The 17,650-nt window shown below is 43.8% G+C and overlaps 1 protein-coding gene across 3 annotated transcripts in view; it reads left to right on the forward strand.

Annotated features, from left to right (window-relative positions):
• The window catches only part of GRIA1 (glutamate ionotropic receptor AMPA type subunit 1), a 147,573-nt gene extending 131,327 nt beyond the window's left edge, over nt 1-16,246 (forward strand). For 2 of the 3 annotated variants that reach the window (XM_032403566.1, XM_032403567.1), the window contains exons 13-14: nt 5,785-5,919; nt 13,594-16,246. In XM_032403566.1, the coding sequence (XP_032259457.1) occupies nt 5,785-5,919; nt 13,594-13,794 (336 nt within the window). In that variant the 3' untranslated portion in view covers nt 13,795-16,246. The remainder of the gene's footprint in view (nt 1-5,784; nt 5,920-13,593) is intronic. The other variant, XM_032403568.1, reaches the window with a different exon arrangement.
• The last annotated feature ends 1,404 nt before the right edge of the window (nt 16,247-17,650 follow it).

A 17,650-nucleotide genomic window follows, 5' to 3' on the forward strand; every position in this document is an offset into this window, starting at 1 on the left:
CTTCCAAAAAAGTAAAAGGCAATCACAAAAATAAATATAATGACAACAACAACAAAATTTTTTTATTACACTTACTGTTGCAACTGAAGTCTGATCTCTCTTGAAAGGGGAAAGGAGCAAATGACAGAGAGGAATTAAACTGTCCAGCACCGAACTGAGACTTTCTTATTGGCTTAATGAGAAAGATTCAAAGAGAATAATGTCTTTACTTTGTGGTCAGGGTCACTTAGTTCTGTGTATCATTTAATGTCATCTCCCATACCAGCCAGAGGTGGACAACACTCACTTAGTGATTCCCCAAGATTGCCCAGTGACTCAGTGACAAACCTGGGTAAGAAGTCAGCTTAGGTTTGCTGCCTCCCAGCCACATCTCTTCTCACTATGCCACACTGTCCCACCACCAGCAGGGTAAGTCCATCCACTTTGGACATACTCACCTTCCCACCCCTACCCTCAGCAAGGCCTGAAAGGCAAAGGAGGGCAAACTGCCAACTCTGTCCTTGTACTGTGTGCAAACTCCTATCCCTGCCCCCTCAGGTAAAGAGAATTGGCCACCTGGAAAGACCTAAGAATCATAAAGTGATGCTCTGCTTCACTCATTCACTCAACCTCCCCACTACAGGCTTCTGTACTAAAGACACCCCAAGAGGCATTGTAAGAGGATATGGGTGGGGAAAATATCCTTGAGACAAAGAGATGCAGAAGTCATTCCATCTCCCCCAAACCCTGGAGGCTTCTGGCTCCAGCTAGAATCCTGCTGAGGGTCAGTGTTCCCAGCCTCTGTAAAGCAGCACAGGCAGTGGCCTAGAGAGAATCAGTGACTTCAAGGTGAATCTCCTGGGAGTTACGTGTGCTCCAGCATCATGTCCAACATACAGCAGTTACCCAAATCAGAGATTGAATGTGGTCCTCCACAGTGCCCCTAAACCCCATATCCTAAGTCTCCCATCACTGCCCTAGGAGACGGGACTAGACAGAAACAAAGATTTTTCCTTTAAAACTCTTTCTTTGGGGCCAGGAGCCAGGAGCACCTCTGGGGACAGCAGGCTCCATTTTCTTCCAGCACACAAGACCTCTGCTCTCCAATGCATATTCCAGACAGCTATTCTGCTCACAGTGAAGGCCTCCTATGGGGATGCCCACTTTACCCTCGGACTAGTGCCTCTGTTTTGGAAAATTCCTCCCACTCTGGAAGAGGCCTTAGCCTCAGCTGGCCCTTGAGTTCCCCTCCATGACCCATACTGTCTCCTTGAGTTCTCTGCTGCAGTTTTGTTTCGAGTCAGTATGTTCTGTGGTGCATTGTACAGCAGCCGGTCCCTGAGCACACACTGCTGAGAAGAGCCGCCCCCACAACCCTTACTTTCACAGCATTTGCCTTGCCAATTATTAGTACAATGGGCCAATTCTCATCCTGTGTTGCTCTTGGGGAAAATACTCAAGCTAGGGAACTGGCCTAGATTGGAAATGGAACAGCAGAAGTTGCCAATTAACGTGAGTTCCTTTTTTGCATCCCCTAAAGAGGTTAGTCTCTAGGGAGAATTTATAAAAGGCATGATCCCAGGCCCTCTAGGAACTCCTTAGATGCCTCAAATCTCTTGGGGTTGGGGCACGTGTCAATGGTCACTTCATCTAACTCTCTGTCCAGTGCTTGAATCCCTTAAGTGACCTCATCAGTTTCTTTCTGAATACATCCATGTTTGAGGTGCTCACCACTATCCATGGCAGGGTGTTGCACTTTTGGACAGCTCTGTTGAGTCAAAAGGTCTTCCTTTAGTTGAATCAAATCCACCTCCCCATAGCTTCCAAACTTTGGTCCTGGCTAGTGAGTATCCCTAGCCAACCACTGAGTCTGTATTCCTAGGAAATAACCAACCCCTCAGGAAAATGAGATTTTTAATTCATGGGCTAAAAATCTAAGTTTTGGAAAAGCACAAGTGAAAGCCTACTATAGCAGAAAGGCTAGTAGGTGGACCTGAAAAGCAAGTCAGGTCACAGATTCAGCATGTGAAACAATTGCAGGCAGCCCCTAAAAGTCCGGCTGTACAGACATCAGAAAATGTGTGCAATCTCTACAGAATGGAAAGAAGAGCAGGAGCTGTAGCCTTTGCTTTGTAAGAGTTCACAGTCTTAATAGGAAGATAAGAAGGAATGGAAGCAGTTGGAGAAACCTGGAGCTTGGTCCAGATTTAGCAGGCCTTACATGATGGGCAGCACCAGTCTCTGTGGGAGGTCTTATGGCTGAAGGCCTTGGCTTCTTCCTGGAACTTTCTACTTCAAGTCTCTCCTGTTCATGATTGGATCAAACTTCTTCATGAAGACTCAAGCCAGATTCTTGGAAGGGATGTTGGCTCAGAAACACAGAGAGAGTCTGGGACAGTCCCCCATTATGTGGGAAGAGCAAGAAAAAATGTGAAAAAGAAAACATCTCCCTTCCACATGAGAGAGGCAGCAATTCAACACAACAGGTTAAGGGGGACAGATTGGCGGGGGGGGGGGGGGCTCATCACCATGACGACAAGCCCAACAATTCTGAAAAATGGATTTTTTTGTTTTTCTTTTCACCTGTCATTCTTCTCAGTGCTGTCACTCTTTTCCCTCCCTCCTGGCAGAAGACAAGTTGTGACTTTTTCACTCCCACCAACAAGCTGCCTGGCTTTTGGGAGTACAGCTGCTGTGGGATGGGAGGAGAATGGGGTCCTCCAGAAGGGTGCTCAGAAGACTTGGGTTCTATCTTTCCCCTCTCCCTGGTCATAGCTGGGAAGCTTGTAGCTTACCCAGGAAACATGAACACAAGTCCATGAGGACACATGTCCTCTTGTATGGACACTATGGGCCAGGGGAGGAATCAGAGCTCTGGTCCTTAAATGGATTTTTAACCCTGCTCCTGGATAGCCCATCATATTCTGAGAGTGACTCAAAGAGAGTCAGTAATGGCTACTGAACAGTAGACCATGGCCTTGGGCCCCCTTTAAAAAAAACAAAGTTAGCATTATCAAAAAGCAAATGGCACACATAAGGGAAATCATAAAACCTTGCCTAAATGTAAACTCCTCAACTACGTGAGCTAAGAAGAGAGCAACACCAGCCTCTCATTCCATACCTTATCAAAGTATACCAGCTTTAGACAGTTGTGCTATATCTAAGTTTGCTTTCTGATATTGGTAGTGATAGGGTCCAGGTGATTGATTCCACAGGTCTTCCCTCATCCCTGCTACTACAGAATTGTGTTGGCACTGTGTGTCCTGCAAGAGGTGGCAGTCTCCATACCATCCGGCTGCCCTCTTTGTTTGTATGGGATGTGTCCCCCAACATGCTTACAGTGTCATCTCTGTAGGCCAGAGACCTTCAGAAGTGAAAGATGCTCTCCACCTCCAGACATAGTGAGGTACTCAGTCACTGGATATTCCTCCTTCTACAGTTACATAGAATATGCCCCCGGTCCCTACTTTCGTATGAAGATCTGACCCTGCTTCCTTCCCAAGTATACCAGAAATAGACATCCCACCATCTATGGCCAAGGAGGTAGATGCCCTCTTAGGGGTTTCTTGAAGGTAGTAACAAAATAAAAAAGATGCCTACCATTCCCTTATCCTTGAAGGCAATCCTCAACCAAGGTGAACTTGAAAAGACCATGAGGAAGAAAACAGAAACAGTGTTGGTGACCAAGGAGGCAAGTTGCACTGCAGTTACTGTAAGGCTGATCAGCATGTGAAGGACTCATTTTTTCCTCCCAGCTTTTTGTGTACCACCTTCCCCCCAGGCCTGTTCCCATCCACTCCCTCTGAGCATCACTGTCAACTACTTTTTCTTAAGGTGTGAACTGATGATGCATTAACATGCCTCCCCACCACACTCCTAGCCCTGTCCACACAGAAGAGCCTGGTGGTTTTTTTTTTTTTCTTTTGTTCCACACAGAAGAGTTTTATTGGAACTTCTACTAACCATAAATCCTCCAAGGACTCTGAAGAATTACTCTCCAGAAGCAGAATTACAGACCTCCTGAACAACAAACAGGGAGACATTTTGAGTGTTCCGAAAAATAATGCCAAGTGGGAATTTACTTGTTCCGCCAACTCTTGAACCAAGCACTGAACTCATTTTTGCACATATCCCTTATCAGGCCATTATACGAGAGCAGGAGAAATTCTACCCCTTGGAATAATCATTTCCATTGCTTCCCAAGCCAGAATATGCCTTGCCAAGTGTAACCCATATTCAAGAGCCATCTGCTTTAGCAATACAGGAAGCCACCAAAGGGGTGTGCTTTAGATAATCCTACAGCTCTGCTAGTCAAGGCTGCTTCTGGGGAGGGAAGGCATGCTGCTATCTGCCAGCTGCGGTGCCCAAGCTCAGCCCTGCTGAATCCTGTACAATGCACCAAGTAGAACTAGGGCAGAGCCCACTGATTTAGTCACTAACAAACCCCTTTCCACATACCCAGATTCTAATGGGCAGATGTCAAAGGAGTCCCTGGGGCAAGACAGTTCACCCTTTGTGTGACTTGCCTCCCTCCCCACCTGAAAAAGAGCCCATGCAGAGACCTAAAAGCTATATCCTGTCCCGCACCACCAACTAACCAACAACGGTGTGTATCTGTGCCAGTTGAGGCGTGCATTTTAGTTCAATGAAAAACTTGTACCTAAGCAAACAATATAAACAAAGATGTTAGCACCACCATGACATCCGGGGATGAGTATTCTTCCAAGATTTAAAGATATAAATTAAAGATGTTCACTTGCCTGTGTCAAGAATTTTATTGAGCAGTTTCCCCGCTCTCTGAGCTGTTACTACCATCATAACCACCAGTTTCCTTTGGTTGTTCTTACTGCTTGGGAACAGTCCCCAGTCCCCCAATTTTGAACCCGACTGGAGGTGACAGGATGCAGGGAGAGTCTCAGCAGACTGATGGTCTTTCTCAGGCTCCACAAAGTGAGCTCTGTCCACCAACTACTAGAGATGGGTACTTGTCCCCCAGCCCTAGGAATTAAGCAATCTGCTCCACGATTCTGCTCATCCACAACCAGTATAAGATCTTTTACCATAGGCAGCAGAGATTTCTAAATTCAGCTACCTGCATCGGCCTGCAGTGTCTTTTAGCAAGCACCTCCAACAGAAAAATGACACCAATTAAGCATAATTATTAGGATTTAATAGAGCTAGTTTTCTCTCTCAGGGCCATTTTACTGTTCCAAGCCCCCTAGTTTCCTTTGTCCCTAGACTGGGGCTCAGATCAGTAAGTTAAAGGTATACATTGATTGGTCTTTATTATGTGGGCAATGACTGCCTTATTAAATTGAAATTAAAGGCACATCTAGGGAGAAGTTCATTTTAAGTGCCAACTCAGAAAAACACTCAGAGACATAAACAATAGGCAAAGCTGAGGCTTTGCACAACGGAAGGGTCAGGGACAGGAACTGAGCTGAAAAGGAAGGTACATGTTTTCTGAAAGAATAGGGTAAGCTCAAGGATGCAGATTTTGAAAGAAGCTGCCCCGAATTTCTTGTGGTGTCTCTTGTCCCAGAACAGGCATTGAGGAGGGAGGAAAATGTAATTATAAATTAAACATAATCAGAGATGCTTTGGAATATTGTTAACACACACACACTTTTCCTAGGGATATTTAGCACTCTGTCAATGAATAAAAAGCCTCTCCAGCTATTTTGAAGGTTAAAAAGGGTAATGGGGTTGAGTGTATGTGTGTAAAAATGCTGTTGCTTGGATGCTCTCTAGCCTTTTGGCTCACTTTGCTCTTTCCCCTCCCCCCTTCCCTCCTCCTCTTCCTAGGACAAGACGAGCGCCCTGAGCCTCAGCAATGTGGCAGGCGTGTTCTACATCCTGATTGGAGGACTTGGACTAGCCATGCTGGTTGCCTTAATCGAGTTCTGCTACAAATCCCGTAGTGAATCCAAGCGGATGAAGGTGGCATCGTCTCCCCAGGCCTTTTTCCTACCCCATCCTGTGATATCGCTGGGTTTCCTGGGAGTCCCTGTACTAGAAGGGGGGTGGGGGGCAGCGAGAGGAAGTTGAGGTCAGTTTGAGGCAAGGAGCAGAAAGTTGGGATGAGGAAGGTGATAAGAAAGGAGACAGCTATGAGAAAGGAAGGAAGATGGGATGTGTCAGGGTAAACATAGGCCTGGGAAACAATTGCACCAGCCAGAGATGGGGTGGTGAGATTAAAACTTAGGAGTTTAAGTGGACAGTCAACACAGTGTGAGGCAAGAGTGGTTGCTACAAAAGTAGATTCTCCTGAGGCTGCTCCCAAAGTATCGCTCCCAAAATAGGGGAAGGGATGTCTATCTTCTGCAAGATAGATAATTTTGCCATGCTTGGTGAGTTAGGTCTTTTCTTAGCCACTGTATTGTGATATAGATTTTGGCAAAGAAGATCATGCACAGAGGATAAGCAGATTAGCTAAATGACCCCAAACCACATCAAATATAGTTGAAGCCAAATAACCAGAGAAGAGAAGAATTATGGAGGATAAGAGAGCTTTCTATAAAAATATGAAGACTTTTCAGGTGGAAAAAAAATAGACTAGTTCTGTTGGGTCCCAAAGTGTACAACAAGAACTAATGACTAAAAGCTATGGAGAACAGATGTTAACACAGTGAGATCTACTTTTCTTTCAGAGCTACCGCAAAATGGGATGGACTATCCCAATAAAAAGCAAGCATCCCATCACTGGAGGTATACAAGTAGAGGAAGAGTAACTCTTGGGGAGGATATAGATTCCAGTACTCAAAGGGAGTTTTGAATAAATGACCTTCAAGACCCCTCACATTTCCTCATTTAGCTTCAATAAGAAAATATTTATGCAAGTATGAATTATGTGAGCAATACCATGAGCAAGACATCATGATGAGACAGAGAGGACTGAGTTGCAATCTGTGACCATTGGCACTTTCAACAAAAAAACTGCACAGAAAAATTACTCCATGAAGCAACTTATAGATAGGAAGGTCGATAGGAATACGGAGGAAGAGGGAATTAGAGAAGGCTCCCAGGATGAGGCAAAAAATTAAGAGGAAGGACGAGTGGGACTCAGACCAACAAAGGTGGAGAGAAATGCAGTCACTGAGCAATGTAACCTAGGCTGTGATGTTGGCTTGACTAGACTAAGAAGATTCACTGGTAGGATTTGCTCTCCTAGAATGGGCCCTAAGAAGTCCATATAAGCTCAGTACACCCACTGTGGAGTCGCAACCACAGCCTCCTACCTAGCCTCTCCCTGCCTGGGACCAACAGCCCTACACACATCTCCAGGGTCACTCTTGGAGAAGACATTGCTGGACATTTGCTTCCCCTGTTTGGAAACTCTGTATTCAGTTTTGTACACAGAAAGTGGGAGTTGGAGGAGGAGGGCCTTCTGTCCTGGCATTCAGACCTTCTGTCCTGGCATTCAACGTTTCCACATCATGGCTCCAGCCTACTTTCCCCTCCCAAGCAATCTGCTCTCCTTACATACTACATACTCTAACCACCCACCTCATGCTTCCCACCGGTGTGCCTTAATGCAGGCTAATCTCTCTCCCTGTCTTCTGCCCATAGAGCCTATTTAAAAGGCAATGTAACTAAGATACAATAACAAGGAACAATTAAGGGATGGTAGTATGATGGTATTTAGCCAGGGGACTTAGGAACACCTCTTTCCTACCCTTAACCAGCTCACCCACTACCAGGTCTTCTCAGAAAGGACAAAGCAGAGCAAAAGCATGGGCCTCAGATCCTAAACCCAGGGTAGACCTCCAAGAAGCTTGGCAAACACAAAAAGGTCTCCTAGAACCTAAACAAAGATTTCTTTGCCTATTCCATCCAAAACATAAACCTAAATATTCTCCTATCTTACCCTCCAAAGTGAGGAAAGGCCATCTGGAGGCAAAGAGTGGAACAGAAAAAGAGCTAGGTGAGCTACAACATTTACAAACCCCCAAAACCTTCCATGAGAACTGTGACCCAAACCAAGGGCCTAGGACTGGCCCAGTACACATCACAGGAGCTCCTTCTCACGGCTCCCCTAGAACACAGTGCAGTGTGGTGTCTGAAGCACAGGCCCTAGAGACTGAGTGTCTGAGCATAAACCCTGCCTGTTCCATTTGTTAACTGTGTAATCTGGGACAAGTTCCAGTAACTCTCTGAGCCTCCTTTTCTGTAAAATGGGGCTAGTGGCAGTACATATCTCATAAAATTGTTGTGAGCTTTCTGTGAAAAATGGATATAAAGGGATTGCATCATGATAAGCTCTCGATAAATAACAGTACTAACAATGATAACTAGAATTTATAATAATAACATTTCCTATTAGGGACCAGCTACAGTCTTTTTAAGACTTTCCTTTTATTGCCCCTACTTATATGTCCTAGGTTTTTTGAGTTATATAGTTTTTAAGTTCCTGAAGGTAAGAAACTGTGTCTAATTTCTCTTTGGACATTTGGCACACATAGGGTAATTATTAGTAAAACTAATGTAGAATTGTACCTAGAAGAGAAGATCTCCTCAAGGCTGAGGTGATGCATGGGGGAGAGCTGCTATTTGGGTAAGCAAATAGAACCATCAAGACCACCCAGCCTAGAAGCACAGACAGCATCATCCAAGCTGGTTCTGGCCCCATCTGTGCTCATAAAATCTGATGAGAGCAGACATCCACCAAGCAGGAAGTGCCTGGACTTCTGGCCCTTCCTATGGGATTACCATTCCCACTAATCATGGTCAGTGTCAGGTAATGGTACCAGGGTGGCTCAAGAGTAGGACTGTCTTAAAACTAGACAGATGACTTTCACCACTGAAGTCACAACATTCAGGTTAAGACAAGAATACTTAGAGGAGGCCATTAAGGCAGGTTATAACTTCTTGGGGACATTCGTACCCTTCCCTTTACAAAGATGTTGAATTTCTCAGAAGCCAACGCCAGGATCTCTTAGAATCATTCATCCAAGGTCTTCCACCACAATCTTTTATAATTAATTCCACTGGTTGGCACAACTCTGCCCAATTCACCAAGGCTCCTAATAGAATTTTTAATCTTCCAACTGCAGAAAAGATACTTCTACTATCTTTATTAATCAACCCAACCCTTCATTTTTGAAGCTCCATCAACTTCTCTCTTATCCAAAAGAGAAAAGTAGGATACCATTCACCTGCCTCTCAGACTTCACAGCTTTGCAGTTTTCTTTATTATTCTGTAATTAGCCTTCCCCAGAGGCAGTTAACTCTTTACAGACATGCGGCCTCCACCTCACACAGAGGGCCATGTTGACAGTGTCACGGGCCTTTGGTGAGGACTTTCCCTCTTGTTCCTTTCCTTGATCACAATGTTTGGCTAATTTTTAAGGCCTTGAGCCTCTAAACATAGTTCAGGGCCAACCCCTGATTTCTCAACAGTAGTCAGGGAGCCCTTCCCCACTGTTCATGGAAGAGAAAAAAACGGAAAGAAGGGGATAGAAAAGGGGAAGAAGGAGGGAAAGACGAAAGGAAGGGAAGAAGACATCTTTTTAGTAACTTCCATGTTCAGAGTGCTTTATATACATTATTAACCCTGTAATGTGTTGTGCTTGCAGTTCTACAGATGAAGAAATAGGGGTTCAGAGAAGCTAAGGAGCTTGTCCTAGGAAGGTCACACAAGCTAGGAGCTGGAGAAACAGGAATTAGACTTCCAATGCAGGAACAGATCATTGTAAGCACCTACTATGTGTCTCCTCCAGCAGCGGCCACAGTGCATAGACAAATAAGATGCAGCCCTATCCTTAGGTTTTCCTGAGGTAGTTGTTGAGGCCATCCATAATAGGTAATCTTTTGCTTGTGTGTTGTCGAGTCCCTTTCCCTTTTGACATGTCACACAAGCAAGGCACACAGCAGGTGTCACAGGGACAGTGGGAAGACACCCTGGAGGCGTTCCTTCCACAAAGACATACTGAGCACCACTGTATGCTAGGCATTGCTCATCACTGGGGACACAGTTGGGAACAAAACAGACATAGCTTCTATTCTCAGGAAACTACAAGTGTGATGGGAAGACACAAAAACAACAACAACAACAAATATTTACATGTTCACTGAGGATTTGAACAAAAATACTGGGGCTGTCAAGTCCTGATCAGGGAATGAGGGTTGGGGCAGGTCACAGGGGTTCCCCTGAGAAACTGATGTCTAGCTGACTTGAAATGTGGAAGGAATTAACCAGGGGGAAAGAGTTGCCTACAAAGGATGCACGTGTGTCAGAGACCCAAAAATTATAACCTTTGCCCAGAAACGGGAAGAAGTCCAGGGTGACCAGAGCACAGGAAGACTGTGGGAAGAACATGAGAGTTGGGGACTCAGAGAGGGACTTCAGACAACTTTTCCAATGAGTAGAATCTGAATGGTCATATAGTAGCAAAAATATATAACCTAAGACACAGTCCAGACTGAAGTCTCAGATCCTCAGTGCCTCTCCTCTACCTGGGGGGAAAGGACCAGAACTGAGTCCTTAGCTGATATTAAAGATAACCAGCGTCTTTATTATTGCCCACTTTGCTCCCTGTAGAAAATAACTGTATGTATGACATGAGCTGTGGTTAAGCCATAGCAGCTGAGGCTTTGTGCATTTCCCTAGAATTATCAAGCAGCTGAGAGACTTGGTAATGCAGGGGTGCATCCTCCACAGCAGGCAGTCACTCTGGCTCTTAGCATACATGCTAGTAGGAGGTCATCACTGAGATTTGAGCTTTTATTATGGTGTTCTAGGATGGGCAGAGGCTGGGGAGACTTTTCTTGGAAAAGCAAGTGGCTGAGAAGTTAGGATATAATCACAGTTAGAGAAATGAGTCTCTGAAGAGGCAACTTGGGGGACTTTGAGGTTGGACTTTACACTCACACTTTTCTCCCTGAGCATCAGCTTCAAACACACCTGAAAGGATGAACTTTAAGAATGGCTGGTATGTCAAGGATGGACAAGGGAGAACTGCATTTCCCAGAGGCAAGGGGAGGAATAATATGAGCTTATGACAGCTTAGCTATGGGGGATATAGTTAGGAGGTCATCCACTTTGACATTAAGGGACTGATAACTCTAACCTTAAGTCAGTCAGTCATAAGTCCTCAGTTTCTCTGTAAAGTGAAGGATATAAACTAGATCAGTGTATTTCAACCTTGCTTGCATATTAGAATCACCTAAAGAGTTTTCAAAAATCCAGATGTCCAGGCCACACACCACACTTAGTAAGTCAACATCTTGGAGGGTATGTCTCAGGCATCAGTATTTTTTCCCCAAAACTCCCCAGATAACTCCAATGTGCAGTCAAATTTAGGAACTAATGATCTAGTCATTTTTAGCATTGCTTTCCACTCCCAAGTTTTGACTCTATTCATCTCTTCTCCTGAGATCCCATAATGTATTAGAAAGGAAGCCAGTAAGCAGGTAGCACTCACTGTCGATGGGAGGATGGAGTCATTGACCACAGAGAAGCCCTCAGCTTCCTGGAAAACCACTCCCAAGTGGTATGGATTTGGAGGGTTTTAGCTACAGGCCTGGTTAAGTTATCTCAGACTTTGGTAGGCACCAATATTGACTATACCGCCAATCTTCTCCTTTAAGATGAATTCCTCAATACCACCAATTTCAATGGAATATTACGGGAATATATGAGACCTTTTGAAAAACAAAGCCCAAGTTGATCTGTGTGAGCTTTAAACTTTATTTTTTAATTAAAGGGATGTAGCAGAAAAAAATCATAGAAGATAAACATTCCAGGCTAATCCGTAAAAGATTCCATACTTCCCTCACACACAAGTGAGAACAAGTAACCATTAATTCCTTGGGTATTCTTTTCACATTTCCCCCATAAAGCATCACAGTAGTATTTATTTGGCCTTGACTTAGAAGAATGCAATCAAGGTCACACTTCTTGAGTGGAGGACAATCAAAATAAATCAAAGAACAGAATAAAGGAAGAAAGAAAGAAAGAACAGAAGTTTAAGAAGGCAGAACCAGTATGGGTAGAGCAACCTTTGGAGCAAATTTGTCTGAATCAGGAATTTTAAAAAGAACAAACACTTAAAAATATTGTCAGAATTGCCAGAAATAAGAGGAGACTCTCAGCATAGTATAGTAGAAACAAAAATTAGGTCAAGCTGCTGTTTATGTCTGTCTGGCCACCAGAGATTGACTGACTTCTCTGATGGCTAGAATCATGGCAATATGCAGAGGAGAAAGCTCATAAACTTTTTGAGAAGGGTCCTAGGTGGTTGACTTTTTTTTAGACAAATTTAAGAATATCTATTAAACATCTAACTATATAGTGGACACTATGGGAGACTGCTGCGGACTGGGAAGAAATGAACCTTGCCCTTCTCCAGACATAGCAGAAGCAGAACCATTACAAAAGCATGTATAATGTAGGAGTACTAGACTGGGCGGGGGAGGGGGGCCAAATACTTGCTGGTACAGTGTAGGATGGCTTCAAGAAGGAGGTGAGAACAGAATGAGCCTTGAAGGATCAGTAGGATTGGTCTCAGAAAACTCTCAACTTATAGATAATTCCTCTTTATGTTGATTCCCAAGAAACCAACCCCCACTTCAAAAATTCTATGGTATCTCTTAATGGGAGGTTAGAAGTGACAGGAAGAGAGGAGGGTTTGGATTTCATGTCATGAAGCTTCTTTCTCCAAAGGAACTCAGAACAGAATCCTTACTCTTATCTAATAAGATATGGTTCTAATTCCAGGTTGTGGTTTTGAACAGTCCACTTCACCCATCTGATCCCAGGGTGATACTGGAGTCCTTTTCATATCTAGAATTCCAATATTCTGGAAATCACAAGTAGAGCTGATTTGATGTGTCAGTCTGGAAGTCAGGTTATACATACTGGTGGGAAACAGCTGACATGCAGATAATAATCTTTGGAATGTATTCTCATTTTCTTTAGCCCATGCTTCTTTCCAATTACATTTTGACTATTATTCAAATAAGTCCTACATTCCCATAACACATGCTACTAGAGGTAGGATAGGATTTTTCCTGAAGTAAATCAGAGGTAGTTTTAAATTTTAACTCAACAACAACACACTCCTTTAAAAAAAAAAATTTCAAATAATTTTTCATGCAGTAGCACTGTTCTTGCTAATAGAAGTCTGCAGGTGTATAGATAATCACATTTTACAAACATGGAGATTTAAAAGTCTAGAGAGGTAAGGAGACATGCACAAGGTCATACAACTAGTTGATGTCAGAACCAAAACTAAAATCCCAAGTTTCCCAAACCCCTTTCCACAACTTTTCTACTTGGTCATGTTGTTACATTTATTATCATTAATACTACCATGGAAATATTCCATCTTTAGAAATCACAGAATATAAGAGCTAGAAAGGATCTTAGTGACCACCCAGTCCAACACACCTCATTGCACAGAGAGCACAAGAGGTCCAGAAAGGAGATTAGACTTGTCCAGAGCCACACAGCAGTTTTGTGTATTTGTGGGAGGCCAAGGTTAGCATTCCAGGTAAGGAAAAAAGTTGGATGGGGAGGAGGGATGGGGTGAGATTTTAAGGCCAGCATTGACTCATTCTCCTTGCCAGTCACTGCCAAGGACCTGGGGAAGAACCCCCGGTCCTCCTGAAAAGGGTTTCTGTTTGATCCCACAGCAATCCATCAATGAAGCCATACGGACATCGACGCTCCCACGTAACAGTGGGGCAGGAACCAGCGGTGGCGGTAGTGGAGAAAATGGCCGTGTAGTCAGCCACGACTTCCCCAAGTCCATGCAGTCGATTCCCTGCATGAGCCACAGTTCAGGGATGCCCTTGGGAGCCACGGGATTGTAACTGGAGCAGATGGAGACCCCTTGGGGAGCATGCTCAAGCTCCCCCAGTTCCATCCCAAACCCTTCAGTGCCAAAAACAATAAAATGAAACGCAACCGCCACCAACCACCATGACCACAAGGAAGATGATTCAACAGAATTTCCTGAAGAATTGAAAAATCATTTTGCCATCCCTTTTCCTTTTTTGATGTTCTTTCACACTTTTCCGTTTGCTAAGTGAGGATGATAAACAACAATGCACCGCAATAAGGGGAGAATAACCCTGTCTAATAGAGCCTGTGTCTCTGAAATGGAGTCACAGGAACATTAATGAGGAAACTGTACTGTTTTCTTTTATTCGGTTGTTAATATGTCTTAGTGTGTGCGATATTTTTTTTCTTACTAATATCCATGGTTTGCAGGTTCTGTTAGGCCCCTTCCTTCTCCTGGCTTCTTACTGCCAACTCCCTACCCATGTCTCTTCAGTTTTCAGATTGGAGATTAAAGATTAGTTCTACCATACAAGCAAGCAAAAGGGAAAAAGCAACCTTCAAACTAGTTCACCATTGGAGCTCTCTAAGTTACCCTCCATTCCTCGGCCCCAAGCCATGGATGAGGATGGATGTTGTTGAAGAAGTGGACTGCCTTCCCCAGGAAGGGCACTTCCTAGGCACTGATATAGCTGAGGACATGTGCAAAAAGCAATTCAGACCAAGGGTGGTGGAGAGGGCAAAGGCAGGTGTGCAGTCAGAGGAGGACTCAAGAAGTTATTGCTGGAGGCTCATAGAAAGCTTCCTTTAATGTGTAACAGCCATCCCATAGGCTTAGGTGGAATGGTATGTGTCTTCACAGAGTCAACCTCAGCCTGAGAATTATGTCTTTCTGCTATGCTCAAGCCCAAAGGCACTCTGGTGGCTGAATTGTCCTCCTGAACCAAGTACAGCCTTGGGAATAGTTGACAGCCAGGGAGATATTGCCCATGATTCTCATTTTTCATTTGCTTGACATCTAAGCAGGAACCCCACTGTGGAGTAGACTCTCTCTTCAGAGCCTCTGATATGGGGGAAAATGCTATGCAAACTAAGTGCAAAATAAAGGATGGAAGAATTTTGGAAGAGGAAGCATCATGGAAGCCCACAAGCAAAAGAACTTTTCATGGTGTGCCCTGCCCTAGGATTAAGAGACCAAATATGAAGCTTAGGGTTTTGCTGACCTGGAGAACTTGGATTTTTATGTCCATTTAAAAGTGTTGTTTTAGCATGTGGCCAGGTAACATTCTGTCACTTTAGAAAGTAAAATGCCCAAGGATGAATAACTTTAAGGAAGATAGGGAGATGAATTAAGTTGATAATGACATTGGGGGACCTTAAGATCACTGACCCCAACTTCCAAGAAGGCTGACCTTCCCCCTGGCTAAGACAGAATGAGGATGTATTATTCCAATGTCCAGACTCAATATGCCCATGATTGTAACTATAAAGCTGAACTAAAGCAAGACTGGAGAAGTGACAGGGTTCATGGAGAGAAGCCCAGGCTGACTGCAACTTTAGTTGGGAGCAGGGTTCCTGGCACATAGCTTTCTTGGAGATCCCAGCTCTCATTCTTGGTGCAATTGGCTTCCAGCTGTCCAGCAGCCACTCTCCTAGGTGCATGATTCAGTGCGTGCCATGTGTCTTTAGCTTTTATTGGTGACCATGTTCTAGCTTGTTTCCTTACCCCCTACTTCTATCTAGTCTTCTCTGCTAGGGGTTATCATTAGCAACTGACAAACTAAAGGTTTGGGAGCCTACCAACAAGTAAGTGCAGAATCACTGGCTTCATCAGTGGATTATCTCAGTGGACACCCACCATCTCTATGTGTCTCCCATTCTCCTAATATCAGCCATAGCAAAGAACCATCCCCAAATCAAACTCTTCACTCTTTCAACTCAAGTGCTGTCCAGTCTCTCACATGTCAGTGTGGGCATGGTACGTGAAGTAGGACCATCAAGATGGATTTATACTTTTCACCAGCTGATGTCCTCCCCATCCCCTGCCCTCCCACCAGATTTTTTTTCATCCCTTAGCCTACCACTGCAGAATCTGATATGACCCACCATTAGGGAGTGCATTTCAGAGGAGTTGGAAATAATCCTATTACCATCAACATGCTTCAAAGACCTTTTGCCTTTGGTAGGATGCCTCTCCAGCCACTGAACTCACCAATAACATGATCTGAGAGGGAGAGATCATCTAAGCTAACAATGAGGGTCTATGTTGTATGGGGGTCCAAGACTCCAGAAGAGGAAGCTTTTTATCAATGGAGGGGTGACGGGGAAAACAATAGCAAGAAAAAAGTTAACTTGTATTATGTATTTTTACTACACTTTTCTTAAAAATAGAGCAATGGGAAAACTCTGAAAGAGATTGACATTTTTCTCAACAGGAATCCATACTTAACAGTTCTGGCTTTCATTAAATTTTGCTCTTTGGTACCTGGGCCTTTTATTTAACATCTATATTTGTTTTAATTCTCTTAGCAGATGTGTGAAAGGATTTCTGCTTGATCAAACACTAAATATTTTGGTTCCTGTTTTTCTTTCAAGTAGCCAGGGTTTTTTTTTCTTTTGGTATTTGCATAAAATGAAAATATCACCGAGAATTAAATCACTGTGGATCCATTACCTACTTTTCATATTTGTCCATTCCATTTTTGTGCCATTTCTGAAGCCAGAGCTCTAGAGGTTATGTTACTTCCTTATTGCTGAACCTAAGACTAGTACAATTTTAATGGTAACCTCCATTCCTGATTCACAAACAGCTCTCAAACAAGTCATTTCAGCTGAACTAGTTCACTCTGAGTTATGCATTCAAATAGGATAACCAAAAAAAAAAGACCAAGTGATAATGGTTTCCAAGAGCCACTGTTCCAACTACATTGGGGGTAGGGTTTGACATACAATGGTCACAGTACTAGAGAACTGGATGGCTCATGGGGTAGGTCTTCCAGACACCCCCAAACTGGAGTCTAGGTATATCTGTGATGTGCAGAGTTAAACCAAAACCAATTTAGACCATGCTTAAAAACAGGCAATCTTGGTCCCAGACCACATTACCCTCTCATTCTTGCCTGAAAGTTTTTCTTTCACTCCAGCAAGATGGGCTTTCTATAAAGGATCTGACATTTGTTGACATTTAGATACTGATAATTAAGAAAAGCTTCAAATGTTTTCTTTTCCAAGGAATTTTGCATATTAACAAGGGTCAGAGGTCTAAAATAAGTGAATGAAGTTCTTTTTTTTTTAAGATTTTATTTATTTATTTGACAGAGAGACAGCGAGAGAGGGAACACAAGCAGGGGGAGTGGGAGAGGGAGAAGCAGGCTTCCCACCAAGCAGGGATTTGGGGCTCGATCCCAGGACCCTGGGATCATGACCTAGCCGAAGGCAGACGCTTAATGACTGAGCCACCAGGCACCCCAAATGAATGAAGTTCTAATTGTGGCATTTCAGGCAGTAACTACCATCTCTATGGTAAAGGGTTGAGGGAAGGGGAAGAAGCTAACAGACTTGTGTGAAGCTCCAACAATTGTTTGGACCCACTTGCAGTCACCTCCAGCACCTAGGTGCCTCTGAATGAAGAAACACTTTAACAGCAGCTAACAGGTAGAGAAAATTCATCTTTGTCACCTTACTTTCATATAGTTCAGATAATGATCATAACAGCTGTAAGAGCACAGGTTACCATGTATTAAGCACTTACTACGTCAAGCACACTTCATACCTTCTATACCATGACAGTGGCCCTCTAAGGAAGGGCCCTGTGGAAGAGGAACTCGGGCTTTAAAAGATGACGTAATGTGCTCACATTCCTGGAAGTAACAGAGCCAGGACTTGAAC

The sequence above is a fragment of the Phoca vitulina genome, unplaced genomic scaffold (assembly GCF_004348235.1).
Source record: "Phoca vitulina isolate PV1807 unplaced genomic scaffold, GSC_HSeal_1.0 scaffold6, whole genome shotgun sequence".
NCBI lineage: Eukaryota > Metazoa > Chordata > Mammalia > Carnivora > Phocidae > Phoca > Phoca vitulina.